We start from the raw sequence: 15963 nt of genomic DNA on the forward strand, positions 1-15963 counted from the left end.
TTCGAATTCGCGAACAAGCGCTTTTCAATGAGATACACTTCAAGTGCGAAAGCTTATGTATATATGTCAAGCTTTTCATTGTGCGGCACGAAGTGTGCGCAGTTATCTGGCAACACTGTGCACAATGTGTGCACCTCTTTTTGAAATTAGTGCATTCAGTGTGCACTAATCCACAAAGTCGATAAGTATTTGTATTTACGGTATGCATTTATATGAATAAATAAGATTTATATTTGAAATATCATTCAGAAATATAAATACATAAATTTAAAATATTTATTAATTTTAGCAGTTTCTTCGATAACCAATTCTGACAGTCGACTTCTGTACATTGTTGCATTGAGTAAAACCATCGATATGATGCCGGCTAAAGTGTATTATCGGCTTATCGGCGTTGGCTGTGAAAAGTGTCATTTGACATATTTGGCATATTCATAATGTGGAAACTTCTTCTATTTACCATTTTGGCAATAAATCATTGCAATGCTGTGCTGGAGGCCGATGCCAATACTCTGGTGTTGCTGGACAACTTGGCTATCCGCGAGACACATTCAATTTTCTTCAAATCATTGCAAGGTAACCGGCACGCAACAAACACATACAGACACAAGAAGACCTCTGACGTGTACAAGATTTTTTTATACTCTGTTTCCAAAAAATGGGGGAAAGAGTATATTGGTTATTTTTTTTGTTGATTGTATTAATTCAGTGTTATTATTATTATTGTTTCACGCATAGATCGCGGATTTAAGCTGACATACAAGCTTGCTGATGACTCGGGTCTATTGTTGTCACGCTATGGCGAATACTTGTACAAGAATCTAATCATATTTGCGCCCAGTGTGGAGGAATTTGGCGGCGATATCAGCGTGGAGCGTCTGGCCCAATTCGTTGATGATGGCGGCAATGTACTGGTCGCTGGAAGTGAAAGATCCGGCGATGCACTCCGTGAATTCGCCTCCGAGTGCGGCTTCGAACTGGACGAGGACAATGCGGCGGTGATTGATCATCTGCACTACGATGTCAGCGATGCCGGCATGCATACAAGCATATTGACATCCGCAAAGAATCTAATCAAGGCGGAGAGCGTTGTGGGCAAACACAATCGGCAAGCGGATGCGGCACCATTGCTCTATCGCGGCACCGGCATCATAGCCGACAAGGAGAATCCATTGGTGCTGCAGGTGCTGACGGCAGAGAATAGCGCCTACAGCTACAATCCCGAGACGAGTGTCAAGGATTATCCGCACGCCGTTGGCCGCAACACGTTGCTAATTGCCGCCCTGCAGGCCCGCAATAATGCACGAGTCGTTTTCTCCGGGTCGCTGCAATTCTTCGCCGATGAGACATTCACGATGGCCGTGCAGTATGCCCAGAGCGGTGTTTTCCACAAGGTGGCGGGCAATCGTGCCGTCGCCGAGTCCATCGGCCAGTGGGTGTTCGGGGAGAGTGGCCGACTGCGTGTCTCGGCCGTCCATCACAATAAGGTGGGGGAACGTGATCCGCCTGAGCAGGCATACACCATCACCGATCCTGTTGTCTATACGATTGCCATCGAGGAGCTCGTCCAGGGCGAATGGCAGCCATTCAAGGCTGACGATATACAATTGGAATTTGTGCGTATCGATCCGTTTGTGCGGACATTCCTCAAACAGACGGCCGGCGGCAGTTACGAGGCCCGCTTCAAGATACCCGATGTCTATGGCGTCTATCAATTCAAGGTGGACTACGATCGGGTCGGATTTACGCATTTGTACAATACGACCCAGGTGTCGGTGCGCCCGCTGGAGCACACGCAATATGAACGCTTCATACCTAGCGCTTTCCCCTATTATACTAGTGCCTTCTCCATGATGATCGGCGTCTTTGTGTTCTCGTTTGTCTTCCTGCACTTTAAGGAAGAAGCTACCGGCAAGTCAGCCGGCAAAGATGACAAGAAGACCCAATAGACATTAATTCGGTATCCATATGAACAAAAAACATGATTTGTGGTTCAGATTTCATATTTAAATATCACACAAAAGTAAATTCAATAAATAAAAATGTTTGTGGGCGTTCCCACCCAATTAACGAATTAATAATAATAATCATTTATGGGTTACAATTCTACAGTCAAGTTTATTTGTCTAATGCAAAATAGTAATTCAAATGAATAAATAGTTTTTAAAACAAGCAAGTAGTTGATCGGAGCAAGTTATCGATACTTGAGGCCGATATTGTAGGAAGTCAACTTAATACGGGTTGGAGGAGGAAGTTGCCAGGAGCCCAGCTGTTTTTTGATAAATGCACTTGTTTCGATAATTGATATTGATATCGATAGTTCACACGAAGATGAGCAACGCCAGTGCAGAAAGGTGCTAGATCAAAATGCAACAACACAAATACATGGGCAAATATGTGTGGAGAAACCCAATCGATTAACCGTAGCCTCAACAGGAACAGCAACACTAATGGAAATGTCCAACAGTGCAACAAGAACAGCAACGCAAACACCATCATTACCACCAGCTGTGCCATCGCCACCAGTTTGGAGCTGTGACACGCACAGGCGCAGTCATTATCAACAACAACAGCAGCAACAACAACAACGCGAAAACAAACTGAAACAAGAACAAACGCAGCTGTCTACGCTGCTGTCGGAGCTCCGACGGGCAACAAACTATTGGTTCCAGTCGAAAAGCGATGACGGCTTCCAGCTGCTGGTGCAGACATGCCAACAGATCCTACAGCACGGCCTGCGCCAGCCAGCAGGCGTTGGAATACTGGTAAGTTGCAGAAGCAGCGCAAGTTGCAACGCCCCACAACTTATCAGAAACACAAATCAAGAGTTGCATCCGCTTGTCTAAGATTAAATTTAGTTGAATTTACTTTGGTACCCACAAAGAGGAGAACTCTCATTTAACAACATTCATGGTATTTTTATCCACAAACAATAAACCATAATTTGAATGTATTCAATCATTTTACAGCGTCTGATTGAAGACTTTGAGTTTCTGCGTCACGCAGAGGAGCAATCGGTGCCGTTACCATGTACCTCCACACAGAACGTGGCTGCGATCAGTGTGTCGGACTTTCTGCGCCAATGGATAACGAGCTGTCTGCGCGGACGTTGCCTGTCGCGTTGCATGCAATCCTTGGTGGCGGACAGGGAACTGCTCGATGGGTATTATCAGCGAGATGTCGCCTATTTGCGTCACAGCGGCTATGCGGCGGCGCTCTTTGTCTGCCTGACGGCCATCGAGCTGGACCAGAGTAGCCTACTCAGCCAGCTGGATCCGCTCAATAGGCGCGGTCGCCATCGGCGGACCAGTTCGCAGCCAAATTTTAGCATTGCGCACAGATTGCATGTCGTTCACGAGGAGGAACAGCAGCAGCATCCACAGCAGCTGCAACTGCAGCAGCAGCCGCAGGATGACCAGTTACCACACCTAAATCACCCTGCAGCATCGGCGTCTCATTTACTGCGACGCATCAAAAGTTTACCCTGCCTCTATCAGGGGGAGCCGGGCAGCAGTGGGTTAATGCGACCGCGTTGCCAAACGCTCAGCAGTCGTCCGGTGCCGTTCTGCTCGCGTGGGGAGGTGGCGGCGTTTAGTGGCTCCAGCATTAGCACCACCAGCAGCTGCAGTCAGACGCCTCCGTCGCCACCACGCCACATACAGCTGATCAACTGCGACGACATAAAGATCTGGACGGATCAAACGAGCCCAACAACAACGCCAGCAAAAACACCAGAAACCACAACAACAACACCAACAGCGGCAGCAACAAATAACTGCATCAAGCGTGGCAGTCCATTCCATAGAGTGCTTGGCAATCTGTTTAGTTCGCCGCCCGTCTACACGAGCTGGTACCGCCGTCCAATTGGCCAGCAAGATGAGGCCAGCAGTGTGCTGGACAACTTTTTGCCGGTCAACGGACGCAAGCTGGACAAGCGGCAGCATCAGTCGCTATTCGAGGGCATCAGCATGCTGGACGACAGTTACGCTTGTCAGCCAGAGGCGGGCACCAGCAGCAGCACACAGCTAGCAACAGCGCCGCTAGACATTGTGGCCAGCCAGTGTCAGGGTCAGGGGAGCAGTGCAAATTGCAGCACAACAACATCCTGCAGCTTGAGCAGCGATAGCCAGCACAGTAGTGCAGGCAATAAGATCGACAATCAGAGTTTTGCCGCATTTCTGCAAATGTCGCGATATACGCACAACAACAACACCGAATTGGAAAAGGAAAACGCCCATTTTCGCATATCGGAGGCATGCATTGCGGCCATCGAGCACGTGAAGTGGACAAGACGCGGTGATCAGCACAATGATAGTACAGCTAATGCTGCCAGAGAGGCGGACGCCCTGCTCATGCCCTATGTGGAGCAGCATAATGCGACCAGCGCTGGCAATATCAACAACAACGACAACAACCACAGCAGCAGTGGCAACAACAATAACAGCAACAGCGCTGAGGCAGTTGGCCTGCAATTGATATCACGCTTTAAGGATCAACAGCTGCCCAAATTGGGTGACCTGCGATGGTTGGTGTCCGAGCAGGATGCACCACAACAGCTGTTGCCCATGCCCAAGCCCGAGGCACAATATCAGCAGCAACAGTTGCTGGCTAACGATGAGGCACAGGCGGGCCTGACGCGCGGCACCAAAACCTGGGCACCACCCCGTCAACAGATCATCTTCACCGAGCATCCGGCGGAGAGTCGATCGCAGTTGCTGCAGCGACAACATTACCGTTGCGCCGGCTGTGGCATGCATGTGACGCGGCAATATCAGCATCACTTTCGCTATTGCAACTATTTGGGCAAGTATCTGTGCACCGGCTGCCATCGAAATCAATTGTCGGCGATACCGGCAAAAATTCTGCAGACGTGGGACTTTCACAGCTATGCGGTTAGCTCGTTCGCATACCGCCTCATCGAACAGATGTACACATTTCCGCTCTTCCATGTGCCCGACCTGAATGCCCAGCTCTATGTCAAACAGAAGCAACTGGCGCGGGCGCGACGACGTCGCCAACAGTTGCGATTTGTACGCGATTTAATTGTCGCCTGTCGTTTTGCCACCAAGTGAGTGGATGATCGGCAACAGTCTCTGGCTGCTTCCTGCTTCTACTTCTAATTGTTTTTTTTTTTTCTTCAGGGAGCAAGCGTTCTTCGATGCGGTGCCGGCCCATATTACCAATGACCCGGATATGTGGTCCATGTGTGATTTTGTCGATGTGCAAAACAAGAGCATGACCCGCTCCATTGAGCAATTGATTGGACTCAGTGAACAGCATGTCTACAACTGCGTGGTAAGCCCCAAGAGTTGAATTGTGACTCAATCAATTGGATCAATCTCTCAATCCAACCATCTATCAATTGTTTGCAGCTCTGCACGGGTCGCGCCTTTTCTTGTGAGCACTGCAAGAGTCGGCCGCTCATCTATCCGTGGCAGCGGAAGGTGCACCGCTGTGCCCAGTGTGGCGCCTGTGCCCACCACAATTGCTGGAAATCGAGCTCGGCTGGCGTCTGTTTGCGTTGTCAACGGCTCCAGGAACGTAAGCAGCTGGCCAGTTAGAAGACGACGACGACGAAACGACGATCATCGATCAATTTCTATATTAATTGTATATATATGTATATGTATGTAATCCTGTTAATCAAGTAACCAAATTTGTTATCAAATGTACCTCAAGCGAATGACGACCGATTCATGTTGATTTTATAAATTATACAAATATATTTATTTTACTATATCGATTGACTTGTTTTTTTTTCATATTAAACTGGATTGGTTAAACCTTAATTGGGAGAATTGCTTAAGTGGCAGCTATTTTTTATAATCTATTTGTTTTATTAAAGGAAGATTACTAAAACTTTTAGGTTATTCTAAGCTAACTAATTTTGCTTAAATTGATAAAAGAACAATTAAAATTTGGTACTGAAACGATTAACGATTTCACTTCAGTTTTTATGTATAATTATGTGCAACTGTTATGTAGCACACTCCTAACTAAATCTTGCTATGCTTATTAGAATAATTTGTAATCCGGCATGTTTAAAATTTGAATGAACCTAAATGTAAAATTAATCGAATGCAATCGATAGTATGGCAAGTTTCAACGATACCAAAAATGTCGAAACTATTGCTATCACATCATAGTATTAATCTTATCGATAGCTATGTGTAGTATTTTACAGTTCTTCTTTGACATAACAGCGTTTAGAAGTCTGTTCCATTTCGGTTGCAGTGCCATTTTGAGTAGAGCAGTTGCTAGATTAAAGTAAAATTTTGCACCTTTCCTTAAATGAATCGAAAACGCAAATGCAGTGCCGAGTGAAATACGTCACAAGTGTTTTATAAATTATATGGACAGTTTAATTAAAATTTGTGTTTCCAACTTTTTGTTTTTGCTATCAAAAAATAAAAAGCGTCGTGCACCATACATCGAAGAGACGGCCATAAATAAAAGTGTAGGTTGGAAAGAAAAATACGAAGAAAATTTTGCAGTTTTTTTTTTCCTCTTGACGGTTGGCGCTTGCGTTCGCATCTGAGCCTAAAGCTGCTTGCCTGCCAGCCAACCAGCCTGCGGCCAAGGCCTAAATATACCATATACCATATTTTTGACGTCTTTAAAGGTAAGCAGAATAAATAAAATTCATTGCATCCGTGTGTGGAGCAGAGCGAGCGGAGCTGAATTTTAAGTTGATGCCCGACCGATGAAAAAGACGGGTAAATGTATTCGATGCGTGCGTGCGTGCGTGTGAATGAGTGTGTGTGCGTATGTATGTGTTCTTTCTTTTAAAGCGTATGTGTGTGTGTTTTGGGACAAAGCGATGCGGCGCACTTCATTTAGCGTGAATAATTTCAACATATGTACATAATGTATGTAATTGCATAAAACCAAGTGAAAAAGTGCAAAACGAAAAGTAAATACATATGTTCATTTCGCATATAGATATATGTATGTATGTATGCATGCATGTACATATGTACATACATTGATGCGTTCACATTTAAAAAATTGCAAGCTTGTGACCAACACACACGCACGCACACATCACATCACATACATATTTACACCCATTTATATATTTATATATGTGCACATGCACATATGTGCGTGTACGTGTGTGTTTGTCTTTTTGTATTTCTGTATGTTTATTTATCGATGTTTCTCCTTCTCCTGTTACCCATTTTCCACACAGGCGGCTGCTGCAACATCAAGCAAAACGCAATCGAAATCGAAATCGAATGTCAATGCGATAACATACAAAAAAAATAAATATATATATATATATGCATATATGTATATTTATATGTATATATGTGTATAGGAAAATTGACATATAATCGAAAGCACTTCGAAAGGAAAAATTAATAGAAACGGCGGCGGCAAAATCAGCAGCATCAAGCAGCAGCGGCGGCGTTTGTGGTAGCCGATTAACACCAAAATTTTAGTTCCGAATACGATGGACATTGATACAGATCAGTCTATCGAAGCAATGGACACCCAAGATACCCAAGAGGTCGAAATAATTACAAGTGACCTACAGCAACAGCAACAACAGCAACAGAATCAACAACAGACAAACTCACCGCCACAATTGCCGAAATTTAAGAATCTAATACATCCACAGCTGCAACAGCAACAACAACAACAACCGCAACAGCAGCAACAACAACAACAGCAGCAGCAGCAGCTACCCAGTGAGAACGGCAACGTGCCACCACAGCAATTATTGGCAGAGAGCAGCTCGACATCGTTCGGGAACGAGCAGGAGATACCAATGGACGAGGACGCAAAGGAGGATCAATTCCGTTCGGAGACAACATTCTCCTATACCGTGGAGAATGTTGGCCAGATCAAGCAACAGCATTTGTCGCCGCCGGTCTATGTCCGTATGCTGCCATGGAAGATAATGGTTATACCGAATGATCGAGCATTGGGATTCTTTCTGCAATGCAATGGCGAGAATGATTCGCCCACCTGGTCGTGCAATGCAATTGCCGAGCTGCGACTCAAATGCCACAAGGCCGATTCACCGCCATTTACACGGGCGAAAATCAAGCATTTGTTCTACTCGAAGGAGAACGATTATGGCTATTCGAATTTTATAACATGGCAGGAGCTGCAGGATCCCGATAAATACTATGTGCACAATGGTAGCATTACGCTTGAGGTGCATGTAATTGCCGATGCTCCGCACGGCGTATTGTGGGACTCCAAGAAGCATACCGGCTATGTGGGCCTCAAAAATCAGGGCGCCACCTGTTATATGAACTCACTGCTGCAGACGCTCTATTTTACGAACTCGCTGCGCTTGAGTGTCTATCGCATACCGACCGAGGCGGATGATAGCACCAAATCGGTTGGGTTATCGCTGCAGCGTGTCTTCCATGAGCTGCAGTTCGCTGATCGTCCCGTTGGCACCAAGAAGCTAACGAAATCGTTTGGTTGGGAGACGCTCGATTCTTTTATGCAGCATGATGTACAGGAATTTCTACGGGTGCTGCTCGACAAGCTCGAGTCGAAGATGAAGGGCACGTGCCTCGAGGGCACCATTCCTGGCCTGTTCGAGGGCAAAATGTCATCGTACATTAAATGCAAGAATGTCGACTATAATAGCACACGCTACGAGACCTTCTACGACATTCAGCTAAATATCAAAGACAAGAAAAATATCTACGATTCGTTTCAGGACTATGTTGCATCCGAGACACTTGAGGGTGACAACAAATACGATGCCGGTGTCCATGGTCTTCAGGTAAGTGAATCACCCCCATCGCCAACGCCAACTTCTATTCCAAGTCAAACACTTATCCAATTATCATCCCAACTATCGCCTTTATTACATATACAAATTTTGTTTATTGCTCAACTAAATTTATGTATATATATTTGTATTGTATATACGTATATACATAGGAAACGCGATATTTGTGGTGAGAATTTGACTGAGTTGACTGATATTAAAAAGCATTAAGCAGCGTCATTCATATACCGTAAAAAGTAGTAAAATGAGATGGATTCATCGTCCGTCATATTTCTCAAAATCATTATTTGATTTATAAATATTGTGAAATATTTATTGATTTTAATTTATTTATTTTTTGTTGCATGTGCTGCATGCAGGAGGCAAGCAAGGGCGTCATATTCACATCATTCCCGCCGGTGCTGCATTTGCACTTGATGCGTTTCCAATACGATCCGATAACGGATTGCTCGATCAAGTATAACGATCGCTTCGAGTTCTATGAGCAAATCAATCTGGACCGTTATCTGGCGGAACGTGAGAAGACACCGGCCGATTATGTGCTGCACGCCGTATTGGTGCATTCGGGAGACAATCACGGCGGCCACTATGTGGTCTTCATCAATCCAAAAGCCGATGGCCGTTGGTATAAGTTCGATGACGATGTCGTCTCCAGTTGCCGCAAACAGGAGGCAATCGAACAGAACTATGGCGGCATGGATGATGAAATCTCGTTTCATGCCAAGTGCAGCAATGCCTATATGCTCGTCTATATACGGCAATCGGAGCTGGATCGTGTACTCGAGGATATACCCGAGAGTGAGATATCCAGTGATCTGGTTGAGCGTCTCGATTTGGAGAAACGCATCGAGATGGCACGTCGCAAGGAGCGCAGTGAGGCGAATCTTTATGTGCCCATACACGTTATACTCGAGGAGTACTTTGAGGCACAGCAGAAGCGACGTCTCTTCGATGTGGAGAAGACACACCAGCGCCCGTTCAAGCTAAAGCAAAACCAAACCGTTAACGAGATGGTCGAGATGTTTGTCAAGGCATTTGGGGTGCCACGGGATCGGATGCGCATGTGGAACATGTGCACCGCCCAAACCCAAAAGTTCCTGTACTTTGACTTCGAGGCAGAGGGTGCGCGCACCATCGAACAGATACCCACATCGCAGAAGCCCTGGGTCATATTCCTTGAGCTGGCGCCGCCCGACAGCACTGGGCCCCTGTTGCCGTTCAATCCCAAAACCGATGTGCTGCTCTTCCTCAAGTATTATGATGCGCCCAACAAGCGTCTCAATTACATTGGCTGCACACAGCAGCCATTAAATCGCCGCCTATGCGAACTGGTCCCCGAAATCAATCGGAAGCTCGGCTTTGAACTGGACACCGAGTTGACCGTGTTCGATGAATATGCCGATAAGAAAATACCCAACATCAATGAGCCAATCGAGAGTGTCCTCTATATGCATCAGGATCATTTGCAGGGGCCCATTTTGATATTTGAGCGCGAGAATGTTGATGTCAAATTGGATCTGCCAACCGTTGAGGATTACTTTTTGGATTTGGTCTACCGCATCGAGATCATCTTCAGCGACAAATGCAATCCCAACGAGCCAGACTTCACACTGGAGCTATCAAATCGCTACAACTACGATCAGCTAACGAATGCGGTAGCCGAACGACTAAATACGGATCCACAAAAGCTTCAGTTCTTCATGTGCATCAGCAACTTCAAGGAAACCGCCGGTAATGCGGTGCCCTACACTTACAAGGTGAGTATTATCAAAGTCGCCTAAATATATATATTTATATATTCACAAATAATTGCAGGGCAACATCAAGGATCTGCTATCATACACAAAGCAGAGCATGCCGAAGCGTATTTTCTATCAGAGACTGTCGCTCAGCATTCACGAACTGGATAACAAAAAGTTGTTCAAATGCATTTGGGTATCGAATGATTTGAAGGAGGAAAAGGAGCTGGTCCTCTATCCGAATAAGAATGGCACAGTTAAGGGACTGTTGGATGAGGCGGCCAAATCGATCACGTTTGCCGAGAATAGTCGCAAAAAGTTGCGTCTGATGAAGGTTGGCAATCATAAGATTGTTGCCATCTGCAAGGACGATATACCATTGGATACGCTAATTAAGGCAAACGAATCGATAACAACAGCCCAGGGCACACAGAAAATCTATCGGATCGAGGAGATACCCAATGAGGAGACACAGCTGGCGGAGAATGAGCTACTCATACCGGTGGCACATTACAGCAAGGATCTCTACAATTCGTTCGGTGTGCCATTTCTCATAAAGGCGCGCCACAACGAACCGTACGGTGCTCTCAAACAGCGCATACAGAAGCGCCTCAATGTGCCCGACAAGGAGTGGGAGAATTATAAGTTTGCTGTCATTGCCAATGGTCACACAAACGATGTCAATGATAATTCACCGATCGATTTGGAGGTGTATCGCACATGGACGGGCGGACAGATGCCGTTCTTTGGGCTCGATCACATTAACAAGTCCCGCAAGCGGAGTTCACTCAACTTTTCCGAGAAGGCAATCAAAATCTACAACTAAAAAATCAATCAACAAATAACAATAACAACAACAGCAACAACAACAATATAACTACTTCTACTACAACAACAAATACTTGAATATTCAGCGTGATATTGTGTATGGGTCAGAGTCAGAGTCAGATTAGTGTATGTGTGTGTATGTATCGACGTAACGGAGCCCATCTCTAACTATATCTATATCTATATCTGTATCTCTCTCTCTATATATATATACAAACATATATATATATATTTAACTATTGAGCGAGGGCGTGACACGATCAGACGGGGCAAGGCGTGGCGGCGGTGGCGGCTATAACTTCCAGAACAAAGAGGACAACAACAATAATAATAAAATGACCACAAACACTTCCAACAGCAGCACTCGGCGAAATAACTGCATAATCAGTAATGAAAAGCAAAAACGATTATTTGTATTTTAAAATTTGTTGTGGCATCAACCCTAGACAAAAAAAAAAAAAGAACCGTCAACATCTCAGTTAAAAATATACTTCATGGCAAACGCAAACAGTTTTGCTATTGAATATATATATATATATTTGCTTTTCCTTTCTTTTTTAACTTTAGTTTTCTAACAATATTCATTTGTTTAAATTATGGAATATCAGCGATAAGTAATCAAATAGAAACTTAACGTATATTTAGCTAACTGCTTAGGGCATAACTCTTCCACTGGTCAGCACTCGCCAGCCACTCCACTACCCACTCCCCACCCCGTGACCAACAACGCACAGAGAGGAAAAACTTAAAAGTTCTATACTTAAACACACACACAAACACACTCGAAAAATGCAAAACGTCTGCTGCTTGCTGCCTTCTCCCCACTACACCCCTCTTCCAAAATACTGGCGACAGGTTGGGCGGTTGGTTGGGTGGTGGCGCTGCCAACGCCAACGTCAGAGTCGAGTCGAGTCGAAGTTGTGTTCTCTACATACACACATACATATACAATATTTGGAAATAATAATGCTATAATGCTATATAAACAAACGCATACATATTGATTTCAAACGATTTCAATTTAGGCTTTAGCTTTTACATGTGTGTGTGTGCCTGTGTGTGTGTGTGTGGTTGCGTTTCTTTTTTTTTTTTGATATGTATACATAATATAATATTAATGCTATTCTAAATATGTTAATCTTATCAACAGTGAAAATAACCGGCGCCAGACTCTGAAAGTCTGCTTACTGTAAATACGCGTTGCACGTTTTGCCTAACTTGCATACGCATATGTCTGCCACACGAGTTGATAAAACGGGAGGGGGATGGGGGTAAACCGAAAATCAATAAACAATTAAAAAGTTATAAACATAAAGCACCAGTCATGTAACACAGGCGGACACTCAAAAATCCAAATACCGCCCTTAATCAAAACATCCACGAAGGAATCGGAGGAGGGGTTTATTTTTGGACAGTTGTTTGCAGTTGACACCATGTAGAAAGAGAGGAGAGAATACGGATCGAAGGGTTGAGAGAGATATTTCAAATATATATATATATATATAAATTTATATGTATACTTAGTTGTATAACGATACATATATACTACCTACATGTAACGAAAACAAAACAAAACAAACATTGATAAAAACACAAGAAAAAAAAAACAAAAATATGTTTAATTAAAAAAAAAAAGAAAAGCAAAACAAAAGATTTGTTTCAAACAACAATTATTTGTGATTTTAATACATGAAATGATAAAGATAATGCTAATGATAACATTTATGCAAATGACTAGAAAGCCCTACTTATAATAAACAGTAATATTAACCTTTAAATACGATAATGCAAAAGAAAGAAGAATGAAGCAATTAATTTAACAGTTAATGCTTTTACTTTGTTAACTATAGCAATAAAAATATTAAAAAGAAAAACAACAAATGTTTAGTTTGAAGAAAGGAAGGAAAAACAGGAAATATTTTAACACCTTACAATATATACATACTAAATGCTATTGATATTTATGCAGAAGATAATTACAATTATTTATGTGTAAAAACCAAAAAAAAAAACCGAGCAAATATAATACCAACAATTTAAGCAGTGTATCGCGATTGATTATTTAAGAACTTACAGCAGGTATCCCAAAAAGATGATCAGAGCTATAGATATATATATCTATATATACCTCTTCTATACGTTATAATATATGTTTAATACAAAGAAAAATCCAAGGCACTTTTTTCCACTTGTTTTCGTGATTGGAAACAACTGTAGACGCTGGGAATAGTCTTTCAAATTGTGGAACATGAAATGCTTAATCTCACTTGGTTTTCTTTGTTTGTCATATATATATATATATATATATATATAAAATATATATATATCACAAACAAAGCAAACCAAGTGGGATTAAAAGCTGAATCATAATTTATTTTACAACAGAAACTAGGCATATCTTAGAATCTACGACGCTTGAACAACTCCGGCCGCCAGTTGATCGGATGCGTCTCCCCGCTGACCTCATCATCCTCATTTATCGTTTTGTCCGCTTTTGGCCCGAGATGAGCTGCCAAAGTTCTTGTGATTGGTTAGCGTACAAACGCTCTTGCCGGCAGCCTGATCCCATAGGCTTGGATCGCACTGTGGAGTCATGTGTGGTCGGTCAATGTGTGCAGGTTCGTCTTGGATCGCATGTCCCAGATGCGTGCGCAGAGGTGGCCAGTACATCGATGGTCGGATGTACTGCCAGTGAATAGATGACGTATGAACTTGTTGTATTCGAGATTCCAGCACTTCACCTTATAATCTTAGCCTGTTGTTGGGCATCGAGGCGCGCACCAGCGCAGTGCTGCCCGCTTGCTGCCCGCCTTCTCGCCGTTGTAACACAATAAGTTGCCACAAGCCTCCTCATGGCGGCCATGGTGGCCAAACCGGCGGCGCTGCTGTCTGTGATGCCAGCAACCTGTCGCCGGTCAACTCGTTGGAGTCCATTGATTTGATGCAGAATTAATATATACAAAGAAACTTTCAGAATGTTGAAAGTAGTTCGGAAAGTGGATCAATTTTTGACAGTTTCAATTTGAAGTGTTCGTATTTTTGAAATGAAACCGAGAAATTGCCGTTTTCAGTTCCTGCTTTCAAATTCAAACTGTTATACCTTCGCTGTTGAAATATGTTTGAATATCACAGCAGCGATTAATACTTATGTATCGCCATTCCGATTAATATAGAAGCTCTGGTCACACATGTCTTGTGTTCTCTTTTTATACCCTAAGCCCATTAAAAATGGGTAGAAAGGGAATAATGGTTTTGTGCAAATGTATGTAACATGCAGAAGGAAGCATCTCCGACCCCATAAAGTATATATATTCTTGATCGTGGTCAACAGCCGAGTCGATATAGCCACGTCCGTCTGTCCGTCCGTGCGTCCTCAGAGACTATAAGAGCTATAAACTTCAAATTTGGAATATAGGTTCTCGTTCTGTGGAGATCAAGTTTGCTTTATTTTATCGATAACTGACACCGTTTTTCGATTATCAATACATTTAAATTTCCCAATTTTAAACGCAGAATCTTCTAATTAATATATAATATGCATATGCATATTGTTGATCAACTGCTCGAATTTCATCAAGATCGGATAAGAAAGACCCAAGTTATAGGCGAAAATATATTCTCATATTGATCTCATTTCTCATGTGTATGTCTTTGTGGGTATTCTGCAGACCCCCGTTACGATGGCGAATACGTATAGATGTATATGTATGTACATACATATGTATTTATGTATATGTATTTGTTTGGGCTTGTGAATTAAAAAATGCGTTGCTGGTTTTTTTGTACTCTTCAGTGCCTTAGCTTGATATAGGAAATGAGTGCACTTTGCAGACCTGCTCACATTTGGGTGCAAAACTTATTATAGCGAAATTTGCCAATAGTTTTAGAATATATTTAACAGCTGCGTTCGACTACAGCATTCTTACTTGTTTTCATTGTATTCCACTAAGTTTAATTGCTCTCAATTCTTCAACAAGTAGTAAAAAAGATAATCCATAATTGAATCTTCATTTTTTCCACGCAGCGATTATATAACAGATTGAATTTGAAAACAGGAACTTAAAACGTGAATTTCTCGATTTAATTTTAAAAATACGCATTTTCAACTTTCGATGCAGAATGAATATAAAGTTGGCAGAAACTCGGACTTTGGGCAATTATTGGCGAAGATGTAAGCAGTATAAATTTGAATTTAGAAAATGCTTCTTTTTACCTGGAAGAGAGAAGTTGTCCGCCCAAAATAATAAAAAACATTTGAAATTTGTCTAACTTTGGTTATAATTTTATTCATTAACTTAACTTGTTCTGTTTTCGTCCATTTTTGTTGTTTGTGTTTTACTCTTACTTTTACAATCTTTAGCTGTTGCCGCTGCGGCAGCAACAGTTGCGTTTGTGTTTAAACATAGCTTGAGAAATTATTTATAATATGTATGTATTATATATAATTATATATATATAAATGTGTATGAATACATATATATATATATGTATATATGTATATGTATAGAAGTATATATTAAATATGTAGCATAATTTATATAGCATAGCAATAAAAAAAAGTTGGCGCTCAAAAAAAAAATATGGTGAACAAAAATGTTTCTTATTACAATAAAATAAAAAAAACGACGACAACGG

General features: G+C 42.6%; 4 protein-coding genes across 7 annotated transcripts in view; 3 read left to right on the forward strand and 1 right to left on the reverse strand.

Moving 5' to 3' along the window:
* Window positions 1–379: 379 nt before the first annotated feature.
* On the forward strand, window positions 380–2074 carry LOC6565491 (dolichyl-diphosphooligosaccharide--protein glycosyltransferase 48 kDa subunit). Its single transcript, XM_001991697.2, has 2 exons — window positions 380–576; window positions 739–2074. Exons 1-2 carry the CDS (start codon window positions 438–440, stop codon window positions 1947–1949), a joined length of 1350 nt encoding a protein of 449 aa, XP_001991733.1. The 5' UTR covers window positions 380–437; the 3' UTR covers window positions 1950–2074.
* Window positions 2075–2323: 249 nt separating this feature from the next.
* Window positions 2324–5739, forward strand: LOC6565490 (run domain Beclin-1-interacting and cysteine-rich domain-containing protein). The gene is made up of 4 exons (XM_001991696.3): window positions 2324–2765; window positions 2970–5068; window positions 5142–5295; window positions 5373–5739. The coding sequence occupies exons 1-4, from the start codon at window positions 2451–2453 to the stop codon at window positions 5559–5561; spliced, it is 2757 nt and encodes a 918-aa protein (XP_001991732.2). The 5' UTR covers window positions 2324–2450; the 3' UTR covers window positions 5562–5739.
* A 548-nt stretch (window positions 5740–6287) lies between these two features.
* On the forward strand, window positions 6288–11862 carry LOC6565489 (ubiquitin carboxyl-terminal hydrolase 7). Its single transcript, XM_001991695.3, has 4 exons — window positions 6288–6622; window positions 7193–8752; window positions 9121–10518; window positions 10577–11862. The coding sequence occupies exons 2-4, from the start codon at window positions 7457–7459 to the stop codon at window positions 11324–11326; spliced, it is 3444 nt and encodes a 1147-aa protein (XP_001991731.1). The 5' UTR covers window positions 6288–6622; window positions 7193–7456; the 3' UTR covers window positions 11327–11862.
* Window positions 11863–15900: 4038 nt separating this feature from the next.
* Window positions 15901–15963, reverse strand: part of LOC6565488 (ras GTPase-activating protein raskol) — a 21379-nt gene continuing 21316 nt past the window's right edge. For all 4 annotated transcript variants that reach the window (XM_043216041.1, XM_043216040.1, XM_032738369.2 and 1 more), the window contains one exon: window positions 15901–15963. This exon is cut by the window's right edge. The gene's annotated coding sequence lies outside the window, so the exon portion shown is untranslated.

This window comes from Drosophila grimshawi, unplaced genomic scaffold (genome assembly GCF_018153295.1).
Source record: "Drosophila grimshawi isolate 15287-2541.00 unplaced genomic scaffold, ASM1815329v1 contig_848, whole genome shotgun sequence".
Classification (NCBI taxonomy): domain Eukaryota; kingdom Metazoa; phylum Arthropoda; class Insecta; order Diptera; family Drosophilidae; genus Drosophila; species Drosophila grimshawi.